The sequence below is a fragment of the Bombina bombina genome, chromosome 2 (assembly GCF_027579735.1).
Source record: "Bombina bombina isolate aBomBom1 chromosome 2, aBomBom1.pri, whole genome shotgun sequence".
Classification (NCBI taxonomy): Eukaryota; Metazoa; Chordata; class Amphibia; order Anura; family Bombinatoridae; genus Bombina; species Bombina bombina.
Window position 1 is genome coordinate 152,198,697 of NC_069500.1, and position 21,148 is coordinate 152,219,844.

At 35.8% G+C, this 21,148-nt stretch overlaps 1 protein-coding gene across 1 annotated transcript in view; it reads left to right on the forward strand.

Moving 5' to 3' along the window:
• RAB3C (RAB3C, member RAS oncogene family) overlaps window positions 1–21,148 on the forward strand; it is a 428,574-nt gene that overhangs the window by 26,169 nt on the left and 381,257 nt on the right. Inside the window, exon 2 of the mRNA XM_053701295.1 lies at window positions 18,484–18,711. Within this exon, the coding sequence (XP_053557270.1) occupies window positions 18,484–18,711 (228 nt within the window). The remainder of the gene's footprint in view (window positions 1–18,483; window positions 18,712–21,148) is intronic.

Below are 21,148 nucleotides of genomic sequence, written 5' to 3' on the forward strand. Positions count from 1 at the left end.
GCGCCCGCCCGCCGCCCCCCCGTGCACGTGCGCGCGCCCGCGCGCGCCCCCGTCGGCTCCGCCCCCGATCCCGCCCCCCTCCTCCTTAAACAGCTCACCGATGGCCGCCCACCCGCCTCCCAAGTCGGCTCCCACCCACCAACGATACCGGCCATCGATGTCCGGTGCAGAGAGGGCCACAGAGTGGCTCTCTCTGCATCGGATGGCCTGTTAAGGTTATTGCAGGATGCCTCCATATCGAGGCATCACTGCAATAACCGGAAAGCAGCTGGAAGCGATCAGGATCGCTTCCAGCTGCTTTCCACACCGAGGACGTGCAGGGTACGTCCTCAGGCGTTAACTGCCTTTTTTTTGAGGACGTACCCTGCACGTCCTCGGTCATTAAGGGGTTAAAATAGCTTAATGCCAGCTTTTCAACCTAACATGGAATATAATATATATGTAATATACACCTCACAATGGGCCAGATTACAAGTGGAGTGGTATTTAATGATCCCACTTGCACGCTAACTCTGCTAGAGAAATTGTTTTGTAAGCATCGGGTAGCATGCGTATTACAAGTTGAAAATAAAAGCTTTTCATTCGTGCGCTAACCCGATGCGCGCAAAAAGCCGGACTTCGAAGATCGTGACAGGTTTTCCACTTTTTGCTCCATTTACTTCTGAAGCCCTATTTGCTCGCACACACTATTGCATATTCTCAAGTGCGCTAACCTGACATGAAAATGTTCATCACTTAGGAGAATATGTTCTATTTATTCATAAAAACATATTTCTACATAATATTTACAGTAAATACACATTATAACACTTTATTAAATTATGAATATTGCTTAAATATTCTTTTTCGTGTTTTCATCTACTTAACTGCAAAGGGCTCCAATGCAATTTTATATATGTCTATATATGTATACATATGTTTTTATTTGTGTGTATATATGTCTATATATGTATACATATGTTTTTATGTGTGTGTATATATGTCTATATATGTATACATATGTTTTTATTTGTGTGTATATATGTCTATATATGTATACATATGTTTTTATTTGTGTGTATATATGTCTATATATGTATACATATGTTTTATATGTGTGTATATATGTCTATATATGTATACATATGTTTTTATATGTGTGTATATATGTCTATATATGTATACATATGTTTTTATATGTGTGTATATATGTCTATATATGTATACATATGTTTTTATGTGTGTGTATATATGTCTATATATGTATACATATGTTTTTATATGTGTGTATATATGTCTATATATGTATACATATGTTTTATATGTGTGTATATATGTCTATATATGTATACATATGTTTTTATGTGTGTGTATATATGTCTATATATGTATACATATGTTTTTATGTGTGTGTATATATGTCTATATATGTATACATATGTTTTTATGTGTGTGTATATATGTCTATATATGTATACATATGTTTTATATGTGTGTATATATGTCTATATATGTATACATATGTTTTTATATGTGTGTATATATGTCTATATATGTATACATATGTTTTTATATGTGTGTATATATGTCTATATATGTATACATATGTTTTTATGTGTGTGTATATATGTCTATATATGTATACATATGTTTTTATATGTGTGTATATATGTCTATATATGTATACATATGTTTTATATGTGTGTATATATGTCTATATATGTATACATATGTTTTTATGTGTGTGTATATATGTCTATATATGTATACATATGTTTTTATGTGTGTGTATATATGTCTATATATGTATACATATGTTTTTATGTGTGTGTATATATGTCTATATATGTATACATATGTTTTTATGTGTGTGTATATATGTCTATATATGTATACATATGTTTTTATATGTGTGTATATATGTCTATATATGTTTACATATGTTTTTATTTGTGTGTATATATGTCTATATATGTATACATATGTTTTTATATGTGTGTATATATGTCTATATATGTATACATATGTTTTATATGTGTGTATATATGTCTATATATGTATACATATGTTTTTATTTGTGTGTATATATGTCTATATATGTATACATATGTTTTTATTTGTGTGTATATATGTTTATATATGTATACATATGTTTTTATATGTGTGTATATATGTCTATATATGTATACATATGTTTTTATATGTGTGTATATATGTCTATATATGTATACATATGTTTTTAAATGTGTGTATATATGTCTATATATGTATACATATGTTTTTATTTGTGTGTATATATGTCTATATATGTATACATATGTTTTTATATGTGTGTATATATGTCTATATATGTATACATATGTTTTTATATGTGTGTATATATGTCTATATATGTATACATATGTTTTTATATGTGTGTATATATGTCTATATATGTATACATATATTTTTATATGTGTGTATATATGTCTATATATGTATACATATGTTTTTATTTGTGTGTATATATGTCTATATATGTATACATATGTTTTTATGTGTGTGTATATATGTCTATATATGTATACATATGTTTTTATGTGTGTGTATATATGTCTATATATGTATACATATGTTTTTATGTGTGTGTATATATGTCTATATATGTATACATATGTTTTTATGTGTGTGTATATATGTCTATATATGTATACATATGTTTTTATGTGTGTGTATATATGTCTATATATGTATACATATGTTTTTATATGTGTGTATATATGTCTATATATGTATACATATGTTTTTATATGTGTGTATATATGTCTATATATGTATACATATGTTTTTATGTGTGTATATATGTTTATATATGTATACATATGTTTTTATGTGTGTGTATATATGTCTATATATGTATACATATGTTTTTATGTGTGTGTATATATGTCTATATATGTATACATATGTTTTTATGTGTGTGTATATATGTCTATATATGTATACATATGTTTTTATGTGTGTATACATATGTCAATATATGTATACATATGTTTTTATGTGTGTGTATATATGTCTATATATGTATACATATGTTTTTATGTGTGTGTATATATGTCTATATATGTATACATATGTTTTTATGTGTGTGTATATATGTCTATATATGTATACATATGTTTTTATGTGTGTGTATATATGTCTATATATGTATACATATGTTTTTATGTGTGTGTATATATGTCTATATATGTATACATATGTTTTTATTTGTGTGTATATATGTCTATATATGTATACATATGTTTTTATTTGTGTGTATATATGTCTATATATGTATACATATGTTTTTATGTGTGTGTATATATGTCTATATATGTATACATATGTTTTTATGTGTGTGTATATATGTCTATATATGTATACATATGTTTTTATGTGTGTGTGTATATATGTCTATATATGTATACATATGTTTTTATGTGTGTGTATATATGTCTATATATGTATACATATGTTTTTATGTGTGTGTATATATGTCTATATATGTATACATATGTTTTTATGTGTGTGTATATATGTCTATATATGTATACATATGTTTTTATTTGTGTGTATATATGTCTATATATGTATACATATGTTTTTATGTGTGTGTGTATATATGTCTATATATGTATACATATGTTTTTATGTGTGTGTATATATGTCTATATATGTATACATATGTTTTTATGTGTGTGTATATATGTCTATATATGTATACATATGTTTTTATGTGTGTGTATATATGTCTATATATGTATACATATGTTTTTATGTGTGTGTATATATGTCTATATATGTATACATATGTTTTTATGTGTGTGTGTATATATGTCTATATATGTATACATATGTTTTTATGTGTGTGTATATATGTCTATATATGTATACATATGTTTCTCCTGTTAAGTGTAGTCAGTCCACGGGTCATCCATTACTTATGGGATTATATCTCCTCCCTAACAGGAAGTGCAAGAGGATCACCCAAGCAGAGCTGCTATATAGCTCCTCCCCTCTACGTCATACCCAGTCATTCTCTTGCACCTAACTAATAGATAGGACGTGTGAGAGGACTGTGGTTATTAAAATTAGTTTTTATATCTTCAATCAAAAGTTTGTTATTTTAAACAGCACCGGAGTGTGTTGTTTTTTCTCAGGCAGCATTAGAAGAAGAATCTACCTGAGTTTATGTATGATCTTAGCGGTCGTAACTAAGATCTATTCGCTGTTCTCGGCCATTCTGAGGAGTGAGGTAACTTCAGATCAGGGGACTGCGGGCAGGGTTCACCTGCAAGGAGGTATGTTGCAGTATATTATTTTCTAAGGAATGGAATTGACTGAGAAAATACTGCTAATACCCATATAATGTAAGTGCAGCCTTAAATGCAGTAATAGCGACTGGTATCAGGCTGATATGTATGTATGTTACACTGAGGTATTTCTGGGGAATGGAACTTCACTAAGAAAATACTGTGTACATTTAACTTATATTTGAGCCCCCACTGCAGTGTAAGCGACTAGCAGCAGGCTTATTAGTATCATTTCATAATTTTATTTTAAAACGTTTTACTGGCATGTTAATCGTTTTTCTCTGAGGTACTTGGTGATAAAAAATTTTGGGCATTATTTTTCCACATGGCTGTCGTTATTTTTGAATAAATTCAGTTTGCTGAGCTTCCCCACTGCTATAATATGAGTGGGAGGGGCCTATTTTGGCGCTTTCTTGCGCAGTAAGAATTCACTCACAGTCTTCCTATTCCTTCCTCCATGATCCAGGACATCTCTACAGAGCCCAGGGGTCTCCAAAACTAGTTTTGAGGGAGGTAATCACTCACAGCAGACCTGTGAGACTGTGCTTTGACTGTGATAAAACGTTTTATATCTGTTATCCGTTTTTGGGTATTAAGGGGTTAATCATCCATTTGCTGGTGGGTGCAATCCTTTGCTAACTTATTGCATTTATTGTGAAAATTTGATTGCTATAACAAATTTGGTTCATTGTATTTCTACTGTGACAGTTTATTAGTGTTTCTTAAAGGCACAGTAACGTTTTTTATATTGCTTGTAAATTTATTTCAAAAGTTTTTCCAAGCTTGCTAGTTTCATTGCTAGTCTGTTAAACATGTCTGACACAGAGGAAACTCTTTGTGCAATATGTTTAAAGGCCAATGTGGAGCCCAATAGAAATTTGTGTACTAATTGCATTGATGCTACTTTAAATAAAAGTGTACATGTAAAGAAAATTTCACCAGACAACGAGGGGGAAGTTATGCCGACTAACTCTCCTCACGTGTCAGTACCTGCGTCTCCCGCTCGGGAGGTGCGTGATATTGTGGCGCCAAGTACATCAGGGCGGCCCATACAAATCACTTTGCAAGACATGGCTAATGTTATGACTGAAGTATTATCTAAATTGCCAGAAATTAGGGGTAAACGCGACCACTCTGGGGTGAGAACAGAGTGCGCTGATAATATTAGAGCCATGTCTGATACTGCGTCACAATATGCAGAACATGAGGACGGAGAGCTTCATTCTGTGGGTGACGGATCTGATTCAAGTAAACTGGACTCAGACATTTCAAATTTTAAATTTAAGCTTGAGAACCTCCGTGTATTGCTAGGGGAGGTATTAGCGGCTCTGAATGATTGTAACACGGTTGCAATTCCAGAGAAAATGTGTAGGCTGGATAGATACTATGCGGTACCGGTGTGTACTGATGTTTTTCCTATACCTAAGAGGCTTACAGAAATTATTAACAAGGAGTGGGATAGACCCGGTGTGCCTTTTTCACCCCCTCCTATATTTAGAAAAATGTTTCCAATAGACGCCACCACACAGGACTTATGGCAGACGGTCCCTAAGGTGGAGGGAGCAGTTTCTACTCTGGCTAAGCGCACCACTATCCCGGTGGAGGATAGCTGTGCTTTTTCAGATCCAATGGATAAAAAGTTAGAGGGTTACCTTAAGAAAATGTTTGTTCAACAAGGTTTTATATTACAACCCCTTGCATGCATTGCGCCTGTCACGGCTGCGGCGGCATTCTGGTTTGAGTCTCTGGAAGAGACCATTAACTCAGTTACATTGGATGAAATTACAGACAAGCTTAGAGTACTTAAGCTAGCCAATTCATTTATTTCCGATGCCATAGTACACTTAATTAAACTTACGGCTAAGAATTCAGGATTCGCCATTCAAGCGCGCAGAGCACTGTGGCTTAAATCTTGGTCAGCCGATGTAACCTCTAAATCTAAATTGCTTAACATACCTTTCAAAGGGCAGACATTATTCGGGCCCGGTTTGAAAGAAATTATCGCTGACATTACTGGAGGTAAGGGTCATGCCCTGCTTCAAGACAGAGCCAAACCAAGGGCTAGACAGTCTAATTTTCGTGCCTTTCGTAACTTCAAGGCAGGAGCAGCATCAACTTCCTCAGCTCCAAAGCAGGAAGGAACTGTTGCTCGCTACAGACAGGGCTGGAAACCTAACCAGTCCTGGAACAAGGGCAAGCAGGCCAGAAAGCCTGCTGCTGCCCCTAAGACAGCATGAAGTGAGGGCCCCCGATCCGGAAACGGATCTAGTGGGGGGCAGACTTTCTCTCTTCGCCCAGGCTTGGGCAAGAGATGTCCAGGATCCCTGGGCTTTAGAGATCATATCTCAGGGATATCTTCTGGACTTCAAAGCTTCTCCTCCAAAAGGGAGATTTCATCTTTCAAGGCTGTCAACAAACCAGCTAAAGAGAAAAGCGTTTCTACGCTGTGTACAAGACCTTTTACTAATGGGAGTGATCCATCCAGTTCCGCGGTCGGAACACGGACAAGGGTTTTACTCAAATCTGTTTGTGGTTCCCAAGAAAGAGGGAACCTTCAGACCAATTTTGGACTTAAAGATCCTAAACAAATTCCTAAGAGTTCCATCGTTCAAAATGGAGACTATTCGGACAATCTTACCTATGATCCAAAGTGGTCAGTACATGACCACAGTGGATTTAAAGGATGCCTACCTCCACATACCGATTCACAAGGATCATTATCTGTACCTAAGGTTTGCCTTCCTAGACAGGCATTACCAGTTTGTAGCTCTTCCCTTTGGGTTAGCCACGGCTCCAAGAATCTTTACAAAGGTTCTGGGCTCTCTTCTGGCAGTACTAAGACCGCGAGGAATTTCGGTAGCTCCGTACCTAGACGACATTCTGATACAAGCGTCAAGTTTCCAGACTGCCAAGTCTCATACAGAGTTGGTTCTGGCATTTCTAAGGTCGCATGGGTGGAAGGTGAACGTAGAAAAGAGTTCTCTAAGGCCACTCACAAGAGTTCCTTTCTTGGGGACTCTTATAGATTCTGTAGAAATGAAAATTCACCTGACAGAGGACAGGTTAACAAAACTTCTAAATGCTTGCCGTGTCCTTCATTCCATTCAACACCCGTCAGTGGCTCAATGCATGGAGGTAATCGGCTTAATGGTAGCGGCAATGGACATAGTACCTTTTGCACGCCTGCATCTCAGACCACTACAATTGTGCATGCTAAGTCAGTGGAATGGGGATTACTCAGATTTGTCCCCTATGCTGAATCTGGATCAAGAGACCAGAGATTCTCTTCTATGGTGGCTTTCTCGGCCACATCTGTCCAGGGGGATGCCCTTCAGCAGGCCAGACTGGACAATTGTAACAACAGACGCCAGCCTACTAGGTTGGGGCGCTGTCTGGAATTCCCTGAAGGCTCAGGGATCATGGACTCAGGAGGAGAGTCTACTTCCAATAAACATTCTGGAATTGAGAGCAGTTCTCAATGCTCTTCTGGCTTGGCCTCAGCTAGCAACTCTGAGGTTCATCAGGTTCCAGTCGGACAACATCACGACTGTGGCTTACATCAACCATCAGGGAGGGACAAGGAGTTCCCTAGCTATGATGGAAGTCTCAAAGATAATTCGCTGGGCAGAGTCTCATTCTTGCCATCTGTCAGCGATCCACATCCCAGGTGTGGAAAACTGGGAGGCGGATTTCCTAAGTCGCCAGACTTTTCATCCGGGGGAGTGGGAACTTCACCCGGAGGTATTTGCACAACTGCTTCTGCGTTGGGGCAAACCAGATCTGGATCTCATGGCGTCTCGCAAGAACGCCAAGCTTCCTTGTTACGGATCAAGATCCAGGGACCCGGAAGCGGTTCTGATAGATGCTCTAACAGCACCTTGGGTCTTCAACATGGCTTATGTGTTTCCACCCTTCCCGATACTTCCTCGTCTGATTGCCAGGATCAAGCAGGAGAGAGCATCGGTGATTCTAATAGCGCCTGCGTGGCCACGCAGGACCTGGTATGCAGATCTAGTGGACATGTCGTCCTGTCCACCATGGTCTCTGCCTCTGAGACAGGACCTTCTGGTTCAGGGTCCTTTCAAACATCCAAATCTAATTTCTCTGAGGCTGACTGCATGGAGATTGAACGCTTGATTCTATCAAAGCGTGGATTCTCGGAGTCAGTGATTGATACCTTAATACAGGCTAGGAAACCTGTTACCAGGAAAATTTACCATAAAATATGGCGTAAATACTTACATTGGTGCGAATCCAAGAGTTACTCATGGAGTAAGGCTAGGATTCCTAGGATATTGTCTTTTCTACAAGAAGGCTTAGAAAAGGGTTTATCTGCTAGTTCGTTAAAGGGACAGATCTCAGCTCTGCCCATTCTTTTGCACAAGCGTCTGTCAGAAGTTCCAGACGTTCAGGCTTTTTGTCAGGCTTTGGCCAGGATTAAGCCTGTGTTTAAAACTGTTGTTCCGCCATGGAGCTTAAATTTAGTTCTTAATGTTTTACAGGGTGTTCCGTTTGAACCCCTTCATTCCATTGATATCAAGCTGTTATCTTGGAAAGTTCTGTTCCTAATGGCTATTTCCTCAGCTCGAAGAGTCTCTGAGTTATCAGCCTTACATTGTGATTCCCCTTATCTGATTTTTCATTCAGACAAGGTAGTTCTGCGTACTAAACCTGGGTTCTTACCTAAGGTAGTCACTAACAAGAATATCAATCAAGAGATTGTTGTTCCTTCATTGTGCCTTAATCCTTCATCATAGAAGGAACGACTTCTGCACAATCTGGACGTTGTCCGGGCCCTGAAATTCTATTTACAGGCAACTAGAGATTTTCGACAAACTTCTTCCCTGTTTGTCGTTTATTCGGGACAGAGGAGAGGTCAAAAGGCTTCGGCTACCTCTCTCTCCTTCTGGCTTCGTAGCATAATACGTTTAGCCTATGAGACTGCTGGACAGCAGCCTCCTGAAAGAATTACAGCTCATTCTACCAGAGCTGTGGCTTCCACTTGGGCCTTTAAAAATGAGGCCTCTGTTGAACAGATTTGCAAGGCTGCAACTTGGTCTTCACTTCACACCTTTTCCAAATTTTCCAAATTTGACACTTTTGCTTCTTCGGAGGCTGTTTTTGGGAGAAAGGTTCTTCAGGCAGTGGTTCCTTCTGTGTAAAGGTCCTGCCTGTCCCTCCCGTCATCCGTGTACTTTTAGCTTTGGTATTGGTATCCCATAAGTAATGGATGACCCGTGGACTGACTACACTTAACAAGAGAAAACATAATTTATGCTTACCTGATAAATTCCTTTCTCCTGTAGTGTAGTCAGTCCACGGCCCGCCCTGTTTTTACGGCAGGTCTAAATTTTAAATTAAACTCCAGTCACCACTGCACCCTATAGTTTCTCCTTTCTCGTTTGGTTTTGGTCGAATGACTGGGTATGACGTAGAGGGGAGGAGCTATATAGCAGCTCTGCTTGGGTGATCCTCTTGCACTTCCTGTTAGGGAGGAGATATAATCCCATAAGTAATGGATGACCCGTGGACTGACTACACTACAGGAGAAAGGAATTTATCAGGTAAGCATAAATTATGTTTTTTATGTGTGTGTGTATATGTCTATATATGTATACATATGTTTTTATGTGTGTGTATATATGTCTATATATGTATACATATGTTTTTATGTGTGTGTATATATGTCTATATATGTATACATATGTTTTTATGTGTGTGTATATATGTCTATATATGTATACATATGTTTTTATGTGTATGTATATATGTCTATATATGTATACATATGTTTTTATATGTGTGTATATATGTCTATATATGTATACATATGTTTTTATATGTGTGTATATATGTCTATATATGTATACATGTTTTTATATGTGTGTATATATGTCTATATATGTATACATATTTTTATATGTGTGTATATATGTCTATATATGTATACATGTTTTTATATGTGTGTATATATGTCTATATATGTATACATATGTTTTTATATGTGTGTATATATGTCTATATATGTATACATATGTTTTTATGTGTGTGTATATATGTCTATATATGTATACATATGTTTTTATGTGTGTGTATATATGTCTATATATGTATACATATGTTTTTATATGTGTGTATATATGTCTATATATGTATACATATGTTTTTATATGTGTGTATATATGTCTATATATGTATACATATGTTTTTATGTGTGTGTATATATGTCTATATATGTATACATATGTTTTTATGTGTGTGTATATATGTCTATATATGTATACATATGTTTTTAGATGTGTGTATATATGTCTATATATGTATACATATGTTTTTATATGTGTGTATATATGTCTATATATGTATACATATGTTTTTATTTGTGTGTATATATGTCTATATATGTATACATATGTTTTTATGTGTGTGTATATGTCTATATATGTATACATATATTTTTATGTGTGTGTATATATATGTCTATATATGTATACATATGTTTTTATGTGTGTGTATATATGTCTATATATGTATACATGTTTTTATTTGTGTGTATATATGTCTATATATGTATACATATGTTTTTATGTGTGTGTATATATGTCTATATATGTATACATATGTTTTTATGTGTGTGTATATATGTCTATATATGTATACATATGTTTTTATTTGTGTGTATATATGTCTATATATGTATACATATGTTTTTATGTGTGTGTATATATGTCTATATATGTATACATATGTGTTTATGTGTGTGTATATATGTCTATATATGTATGCATATGTTTTTATGTGTGTGTATATATGTCTATATATGTATACATATTTTTTTATTTGTGTGTATATATGTCTATATATGTATACATATGTTTTTATGTTTGTGTATATATGTCTATATATGTATACATATGTTTTTATGTGTGTGTATATATGTCTATATATGTATACATATGTTTTTATGTGTGTGTATATATGTCTATATATGTATACATATGTTTTTATGTGTGTGTATATATGTCTATATATGTATACATATGTTTTTATGTGTGTGTATATATGTCTATATATGTATACATATGTTTTTATATGTGTGTATATATGTCTATATATGTATACATATGTTTTTATATGTGTGTATATATGTCTATATATGTATACATGTTTTTATATGTGTGTATATATGTCTATATATGTATACATATGTTTTTATATGTGTGTATATATGTCTATATATGTATACATATGTTTTTATGTGTGTGTATATATGTCTATATATGTATACATATGTTTTTAGATGTGTGTATATATGTCTATATATGTATACATATGTTTTTAGATGTGTGTATATATGTCTATATATGTATACATATGTTTTTATATGTGTGTATATATGTCTATATATGTATACATATGTTTTTATGTGTGTGTATATATGTCTATAAATATGTATTTACACATATAAATACATATGTACAAATATACATACATATCCATTTTTAGCCATGTATATGTATGTATCTCTATGTTAAAGTCCTTTGCCTTTTTTCCCTAATACCTTAGACCTCATATCTTTGATCCCTTATAACTACAGTATATTGTGCAAATATTTTTTTAAAATATTTTTTAGCAGAAAGTTTTATTATGAGTGTAACTGTACTGTTAAATGTACTTTTGATGTGCTTTGTGGCACTTTTTTGTTTGCGAAATCGATATCCCGACACACCTTTTAATTTCAATTGCACTCAAGCGATTGCATTCACTTTCAACTTGTAATACGAGCGCTACACCCAACGCATGCAAATACCCACAATCAACCCCTTTTGGCTGTTATCGTGCCACTTGTAATCTGGCCCAAGGTCTATTATAAGCAACCTCAGAGTTAACCTCTTAAGGACATATGACGGAATTTTTCTGTCATAAAACAATTGAGCAAACTGAAAGCTGTGTCCTTAAAGGGTTAACAACCCTTCCACACACAAACAATTATTTTTTCACTAATGTCTAGCATGTTTTTTTTTTTTTTCACTTTTGAGACATCTGCAATCCTGATCAATGTTTCCAATATCTTAAGTGCTTCTAACACCTTGATAAATTAGCCTTGAAAATATATACACCAATAAACTGCTTTATAGCAACTCCAATCACTCTGTTAGATGCCACAATTAATGATACTTTTAAGCTTATATTGAGTTTCTCAGCTTTCAATCTAAATAATATCTTTGACTGTTGTCTTTATCAGCAAAATATACAGGGCTAGATTGCGAGTAGAGCGCATATTTGCGTTTTCGCAAGCGCAGATCCACTCAGTAATTCAGGTGCATACAAATGTGCGCTAGTATTACAAATTGAGTGCAGTGCGAAAGCGGCCTCATGTTTGCATTGCATAGAAGCGTTGTGCTTACAAGAGCGTGCTTCCATAGGCTCCAATGGGAGCTTTGTTCTGATGCCAATAGACACGGCACAGAACCTAGCGCAGCAAAGGGGGTAAGTTGCACAGCATTGGGCAGCAAAGTTTAAATTTATATAAATATATACATATACTGTATATTTATGTGTTTATATTTGTATATGCACATATTTACACATATGTATATGCTTATATACATATATATATTTATTAACCGTGATAACACAGCCCCATAGACCACAATTTAAAGGCACTTTTCAGTGCCGTTTTTTTTTCTGACACCCCCTTCCCGCTCACTTTAACCCCTTATAAATGCTTTGTGCAGTTATTTTAAATTAAAAAAAAAAGTTGGTCATATTTTTTATTTTTAAAAAGTAAATGTACATTTTTTTTGGGGGGGGGGCAATTGGGGGACATTTTTTTTAAATTAAATAGAGGTCTGACCTCTGGTTAATTTTCCTAGCAAAAAGTGCTACCACGAGCTTGCGATAGCATTAACCAGCCACTAGTAATGGCTGGTTATTTTAAGTGCGCAAATTTGCCCGACATAACATATCCCTGATGCTGGTAATAAGGCGTATATAAGAAAGATTTTAAAAACATTACTGCTCAATGGTTATACAACTTTGTTATTCCCAAATTGTCAAACAGTGGTGAATAATTTGTTATTGTGGATTATAACTCAATGTAGGAGAAGACTTTAAATTCTTTGGTTATTCATCACATGTGTATTCTATTTTCTAAGCTATCAGATATGTGTTGGTGCCACTTCTACAAAATATGTGTGTTCCCCTTCAAGCACCGCCCCGGGCCGCACCCATGCTGTTAATATATACGTAAGCGGTATACGCCAGCAGTTTAACCTCAAAAATAAAGTATCAACTTATTAGACAAGTATAAGTGGGTTGGATGCTGCTTGAACTAAACTATAAGCAACTTCTCCCTCTTTATGTGTACAATTTTTAAAATGTGGGATGTTGTATTTATGTGTGCATGAGCAGTATATATTTAAGTCATGCAGGCCTTTACTAATCATTGCAGATTAAACATTAGTGTTTTCCAGCATAAGATACTCTAACTATGTTAATCTGTAAATAAAACAAAACAATAAACCTACATTCAATATTTGCATATTATACTTTTTGCTCTATATATGGTTGTAATTATATAGGCAGGGTTGATATGAACCTGGTAAGGTGCCATTTGACAAAGCCATTAAAACATCAATATCTTCCAACATTTAACACCCTGAGAGTTACACATTACGATAATTATTTTAACCCCCAGAGTTATCCTGTGTTAAGTACATAGCTTTGGCCTCCTCAAAATAAGTAGCTGGGACAGTGTTAACCCTTCTTTTCAGCTGCATTGCTTTTCTGAATGATATGCCGGCAGAACATGTTCCCGGAGGGCTCCAAAGCCATATTGAGCCGTATGGTGCACTAATGTTTTCAACCTGCAGTGTGAGGTCTAAAGTAGCGTCCAGAGGGTCCCTAGGAAACAGAGGGACCAGTAACTCCAACCTCATGGCCTCCCCAGGATCTGGAGGCGGCTGCTCCATTTGCGACCTCAGTCCTGGCCGTAAGGTCGGACCTGCTGTACCGGAGAGATCCCAAGGTGATCTTATATTTAAAGGGACACTCAACTCATTTTTTTTCTATCGTGATTCAGATAGAGCATGCAATTTTAAGCAACTTTCTAATTTACTCCTATTATCATTTTTCTTCATTCTCTTAGTATCTTTATTTGAAAAGCAATAATGTAAGTTTAGATGCCGGCCCATTTTTAGTGAACAACCTCGGTTGCTTAAAATTGCATGCTCTATCTGAATCACGAAAGAACAAAATTGGGTTCAGTGTCCCTTTAAAGGTGCTTCCCACTTATCTCTGGTGGAAATAGTAATGTTGACGTCCGAAGCCTTCATTGAATTGCTGCTTGACGGTATACCGGGTGCCGTAAAGAGGTGATAGGTGATTTTTTTCCTGCTCCGGGTGGTCTGATTGTGAGAAAGGTGATGTGGCTTGCATGCTTTCCCAGCACAGATTGTCCTTAGGCATACGGTTATCGTTCAGGGTTGTCAGAAAGGATGATTTTGTTAAGTGACTGGTTTGTTGAGAAAAGTCCCCAATCTTCTGTACGTTAAGTTGTATGATCTCTCCGGACCACAAAGGTATGTTGGGCCTGTATGCCGTGGGGTACTGCAATGTCGGGTCCCCCGCTCTTGCTGATGGCGCTTTATCCATAAGCAGCTGAAGTTCTTGTTCAGAAAGTATTTTGTCTATTAAAGTTTAAAACAGAGCCTCTAGTTTGTCACTCATTGAATCCTGTTTGTTAGGATGATTTTCAACCCACGTGGTGTCATTAGGGTTCATTATTATTTCTTACTGTGTTAAGGTTTATTCCTTCTGGCTAATATGACGCGTGTTATAGGCAATCTGGGGTGTTAAGGAATGCTTGGATTATAACCAGTCCTGGCAGAGTACCCTGGCCGAGGGGGGGGGGGGGACGTTGCTGCTACAACAGGCCTCAGATGTCTTTTCCCGTCTCAAGGGTCATAAATACAGCAACTTAGGCTGATATAAGCTTGCAGATTGTGTAAAGGTATGATTTCAATCGTATTTATGGTAATTGCTGTGGTTATGGAACAATAACCGGCAGATTATGCTTTCCTCTCCTGGAACTCCAGAAAGATGTGGCCGTTCAGAGCCGCTGCTTGGACACGCCCCCCAGTACCTCCTTTTTACCTAAATCTATTCAGGTATACATGGTTCTTACAGGGAGTGCAGAATTATTAGGCAAGTTGTATTTTTGAGGATTAATTTTATTATTGAACAACAACCATGTTCTCATTGAACCCAACAAAACTCATTAATATCAAAGCTGAATAGTTTTGGAAGTAGTTTTTAGTTTGTTTTTAGTTATAGCTATTTTAGGGGGATATCTGTGTGTGCAGGTGACTATTACTGTGCATAATTATTAGGCAACTTAACAAAAAACAAATATATACCCATTTCAATTATTTATTTTTTACCAGTGAAACCAATATAACATCACAACATTCACAAATATACATTTCTGACATTCAAAAACAAAACAAAAACAAATCAGTGACCAATATAGCCACCTTTCTTTGCAAGGACACTCAAAAGCCTGCCATCCATGGATTCTGTCAGTGTTTTGATCTGTTCACAATCAACATTGCGTGCAGCAGCAACCACAGCCTCCCAGACACTGTTCAGAGAGGTGTACTGTTTTCCCTCCTTGTAAATCTCACATTTGATGATGGACCACAGGTTCTCAATGGGGTTCAGATCAGGTGAACAAGGAGGCCATGTCATTAGATTTTCTTCTTTTATACCCTTTCTTGCCAGCCACGCTGTGGAGTACTTGGACGCGTGTGATGGAGCATTGTCCTGCATGAAAATCATGTTTTTCTTGAAGGATGCAGACTTCTTCCTGTACCACTGCTTGAAGAAGGTGTCTTCCAGAAACTGGCAGTAGGACTGGGAGTTGAGCTTGACTTCATCCTCAACCCGAAAAGGCCCCACAAGCTCATCTTTGATGATACCAGCCCAAACCAGTACTCCACCTCCACCTTGCTGGCGTCTGAGTTGGACTGGAGCTCTCTGCCCTTTACCAATCCAGCCACGGGCCCATCCATCTGGCCCATCAAGACTCACTCTCATTTCATCAGTCCATAAAACCTTAGAAAAATCAGTCTTGAGATATTTCTTGGCCCAGTCTTGACGTTTCAGCTTGTGTGTCTTGTTCAGTGGTGGTCGTCTTTCAGCCTTTCTTACCTTGGCCATGTCTCTGAGTATTGCACACCTTGTGCTTTTGGGCACTCCAGTGATGTTGCAGCTCTGAAATATGGCCAAACTGGTGGCAAGTGGCATCTTGGCAGCTGCACGCTTGACTTTTCTCAGTTCATGGGCAGTTATTTTGCTCCTTGGTTTTTCCACACGCTTCTTGCGACCCTGTTGACTATTTTGAATGAAACGCTTGATTGTTCGATGATCACGCTTCAGAAGCTTTGGAATTTTAAGAGTGCTGCATCCCTCTGCAAGATATCTCACTATTTTTGACTTTTCTGAGCCTGTCAAGTCCTTCTTTTGACCCATTTTGCCAAAGGAAAGGAAGTTGCCTAATAATTATGCACACCTGATATAGGGTGTTGATGTCATTAGACCACACCCCTTCTCATTACAGAGATGCACATCACCTAATATGCTTAATTGGTAGTAGGCTTTCGAGCCTATACAGCTTGGAGTAAGACAACATTTATAAAGAGGATGATGTGGTCAAAATACTCATTTGCCTAATAATTCTGCACTCCCTGTATAATCTGCATTCACATATTTAAATTTCCCACTTATGTAGATTAATTAATAAATGAAGGAGGCTAAGTAAGAGACAGAACTAGAGATAGAGGAAGGAATGTTCTCCTGAAGGCCTTTTTAAAGGGGGGGGGGGGGGGGGCAAAGGATAGATGAGTAACTCAAGGAAAAAAACCCTATTAAGAGAATAGGGAAAAGTATGCTCTTTCTACACATAAAGTATATATTTTTCCACTTAAAATGTAACTTTTATTAGTTATAGTTAAAAAAGGGAGCAGAAATAGAAGTTGTATCTAGCGTGCCAGAAAAATAGTTAAAAACACAACTCTGTAACTGTGACTTGTATAAAGTACTTTAATGTTGCTGATTTTAGGTTGTCTATCACATATGAGGAGGGGAAAAATCAACGATATTAGGTAAATTTAAGAGCCTCTATTTAGGAACTGTGTCCTGTATTGCCCTATATTAGGGTAGATAAGCCACTTTTTTTTAAACACTAAATATTCTATATATCCCTTCCCCATCCTTCCCACAATATGTCCCAAATGTTACAACAACAAATAAAAATATCAATTAGTAGAGTAGTAATAGTAATAGTACTGTTTTAATTAGTTTTCATTAGGTGCCAGGTATTATTTCTTTAACAAGCATTTGACTAATTACACCTCTATAATAAACTGTATATATATATTGTATATACAAATAAATATAGAAATGTGTATTTCAAAATAAAAAAAAAACATTGGACTGTAGTTTTAGTAAATATTTTATACTTTGGGGCAACGGTCTCCCAACACTGATTAACCCCTTAAGCACACAGCTTCAGTTTGCTCATGGTTCCTTGACGGAATAATTCTGTGATTGGTTATTAAGGGGTTAAAGGGATATTATAGTTATTATTTTATAAGTGCACAATATATATATATAACTACCCAATAAAAAAAAGATAAATATGTTGTTTTGGGACCAGGGAGTTGAGGTTCTCATGGACAGGTTGGGGACAGGTAGGCCATGGGTTAATCTCTAAAGAGCCAGCAGTTCCAATAACTATAAAAAAATCTGCATTATTGTAGTGATAGGGTAGAGAGCCTTGCTACACTTATCAATATGTCACTGGGTACCATGTTGTAAGATGCACTCCAGCTTCTATTAGGCAGTGGAAACAAACATTTTAATCAACTATATATAACTAAGCATATTATGGGGAATTCCGTTTTTATTTTGATGTGCCTTTAAGAAACAGATATTACAATGTCAATGTAATGCACAAAGTCTATGCAGATAATCACTATGTTCATACTGTAATTTCATCATTCTAATATTGAAGAATAACATGTTTTATGCAATAATTGATAATTGTTCAGATATCTGATATAAAACATTGGTGCATCCCTAATCTTTTCCCCTCCTTCTGCTGCAGATGGCTTCAGTGCAAGACTCCAGACATGGGCAGAAAGATACATCTGACCAGAACTTTGATTATATGTTCAAACTGCTTATCATTGGCAACAGCAGTGTAGGAAAAACGTCATTTTTATTCCGTTATGCTGACGACTCTTTTACATCCGCCTTCGTGAGCACGGTTGGGATTGATTTTAAAGTGAAAACTGTATTTAAAAACGAAAAAAGGATCAAGCTACAAATATGGGTAAGTTGCATTTTATTTGTTAAACGTTTGCACATTTAAATGATTCAAAATAAAAACTCAAAATTCAATAAATCACCCACCAGATTCTAAGTAAATGTAATCCTTTCACTGTCAGTGAGGGCGGCAACTCATCCACAGAATTACAGCCCCTCTTATCAGCAAAGGTGGCAGTGATGTATAAATTCTGATTAATAAGGCAAAGCAAGGCATATTGAGAATGAGAAGTTTATACTTTACTTAATTTTTATTATTATTTTTATGTAGTGTTTTATTATTATACAATTGCTCCCTATTAAAATGACTTTTATGATTCAGATAGGGCTTAGATACAAGGTAATCAAAGAGGTAAAAAGTATAATAATATAACTGTGTTGGTTATCCAAAACTGGAGAAAGAGTAAAGATGGATTATCTATCTTTTCTCTTGTTAAGTGTATCCAGTCCACGGATCATCCATTACTTATGGGATATTCTCCTTCCCAACAGGAAGTTGCAAGAGGATCACCCACAGCAGAGCTGCTATATAGCTCCTCCCCTAACTGTCATACCCAGTCATTCTCTTGCAAGCCTCAACCAAGATGGAGGTCGTAAGAGGAGTGTGGTGTTTTATACTTAGTTTATTCTTCAATCAAAAGGTTCTTCAGGCAGTGGTTCCTTCCGCTTAATCCTGCCTTGTCCCTGCCATCATCCGTGTACTTTAGCTTTGGTATTGGTATCCCATAAGTAATGGATGATCCGTGGACTGGATACACTTAACAAGAGAAAACATAATTTATGCTTACCTGATAAATTTATTTCTCTTGTAGTGTATCCAGTCCACGGCCCGCCCTGTCCTTTTAAGGCAGGTCTAAATTTTAATTAAACTACAGTCACCACTGCACCCTATGGTTTCTCCTTTCTCTGTTTGTTTTCGGTCGAATGACTGGATATGACAGTTAGGGGAGGAGCTATATAGCAGCTCTGCTGTGGGTGATCCTCTTGCAACTTCCTGTTGGGAAGGAGAATATCCCATAAGTAATGGATGATCCGTGGACTGGATACACTACAAGAGAAATAAATTTATCAGGTAAGCATAAATTATGTTTTTAAACAATAAACATTTTTTTGGAGTAGACTGTCCATTTAAAGGGACAGTGAACCCAAATTTTTTATTTCATGATTCAGATAGAGCATGCAAATTTAAGCAACTTTCTAATTTACTCCTATTAGAAAGTTGTTTAAAAATGCATGCTCTATCTGAATCACAAAAGAAAAAAATTGGGTTCAGTGCCCCTTTAAGTTTGTTTTTAACTTCCACAAAGGTAGTCAAATACATTGCTGTTTTTCAGCAGGACACGGATGGTGAGCTAATCAGGTGTGAAATACGCACATAGTAACCTATCCTAAGGAACCTTTGAGCAATAATAAAATGGTCTGATGACTGCTTGCTTACAATAAAGGCATTCAGCTTTTTTAACACAGACTTTTGGAAAAATGAATGTGTCACTGTGTACTAGCAAACATGGCTGTTCTGGGTATTCATACATTCCTGCAGATAATCTCATTTATGTGATAATTAGGTGTTATCCCACTGAAATGCAGAAACTGGTGGTATTGATTTATATAATGTGAAAGTGACATGTCCATACAGTAATGAAATAAAATATTGCACTTGTTTTCGGCAGAGAATGATTTCTAAATTTCAGCTGGAATTCTTATTGAATTTTTCAGTGATCACAATGCAAGCATAATTCTTACCTCTTGAAAATAACCTCAAATCATTAACTGCTTCATTAAAGGGACACTGAATCCAAATTTTTTCTTTAGTGATTCAGATAGAGCATGCAATTTTAAGCAACTTTCTAATTTACTCCTATTATCAATTTTTCTTTCTCTTGCTATCTTTATTTAAAAAAGAAGGCATCTAAGCTTTTTTCTTGGTTCAGGACGAAGGACAGCACTTTTTTTATTGGTGGATGAATTTATCAACCAATCAGCAAGGACAACCCAGGTTGTTCACCAAAAATAGGCCGGCATCTAAACTTGCATTCTTTCATTTCAAATAAAGATACCTAGAGAATAAAGACAATTTGATAATAGGAGTAAATTAGAAAGTTGCTTAAAATGTCATGCTCTACCTGAATCACGAAAGAAAAAATTTGTATTCAGTGTCCCTTTAATCTCTCAAATTTTTTTTATCCGAAAACTAACAAACTGGCGATTTGGGGGGTAGCAATTATGTCATAGGTTAAATGACTTGTAAGTTGATTGTCCCTTTTAATAGAGTGCCAGATAATTAATTTTTAAGGCATACTTGGAATACAATTTTTACTTTGAATGTGCTTTTTTAACCACTAATTTAATTGCCCACTGTATTCTAAATTATGTGCATCTCCTTCACATATTGAAATGTATTGTACACATGATATACACCGCTCTCAAGACAAAATGGGCATTTA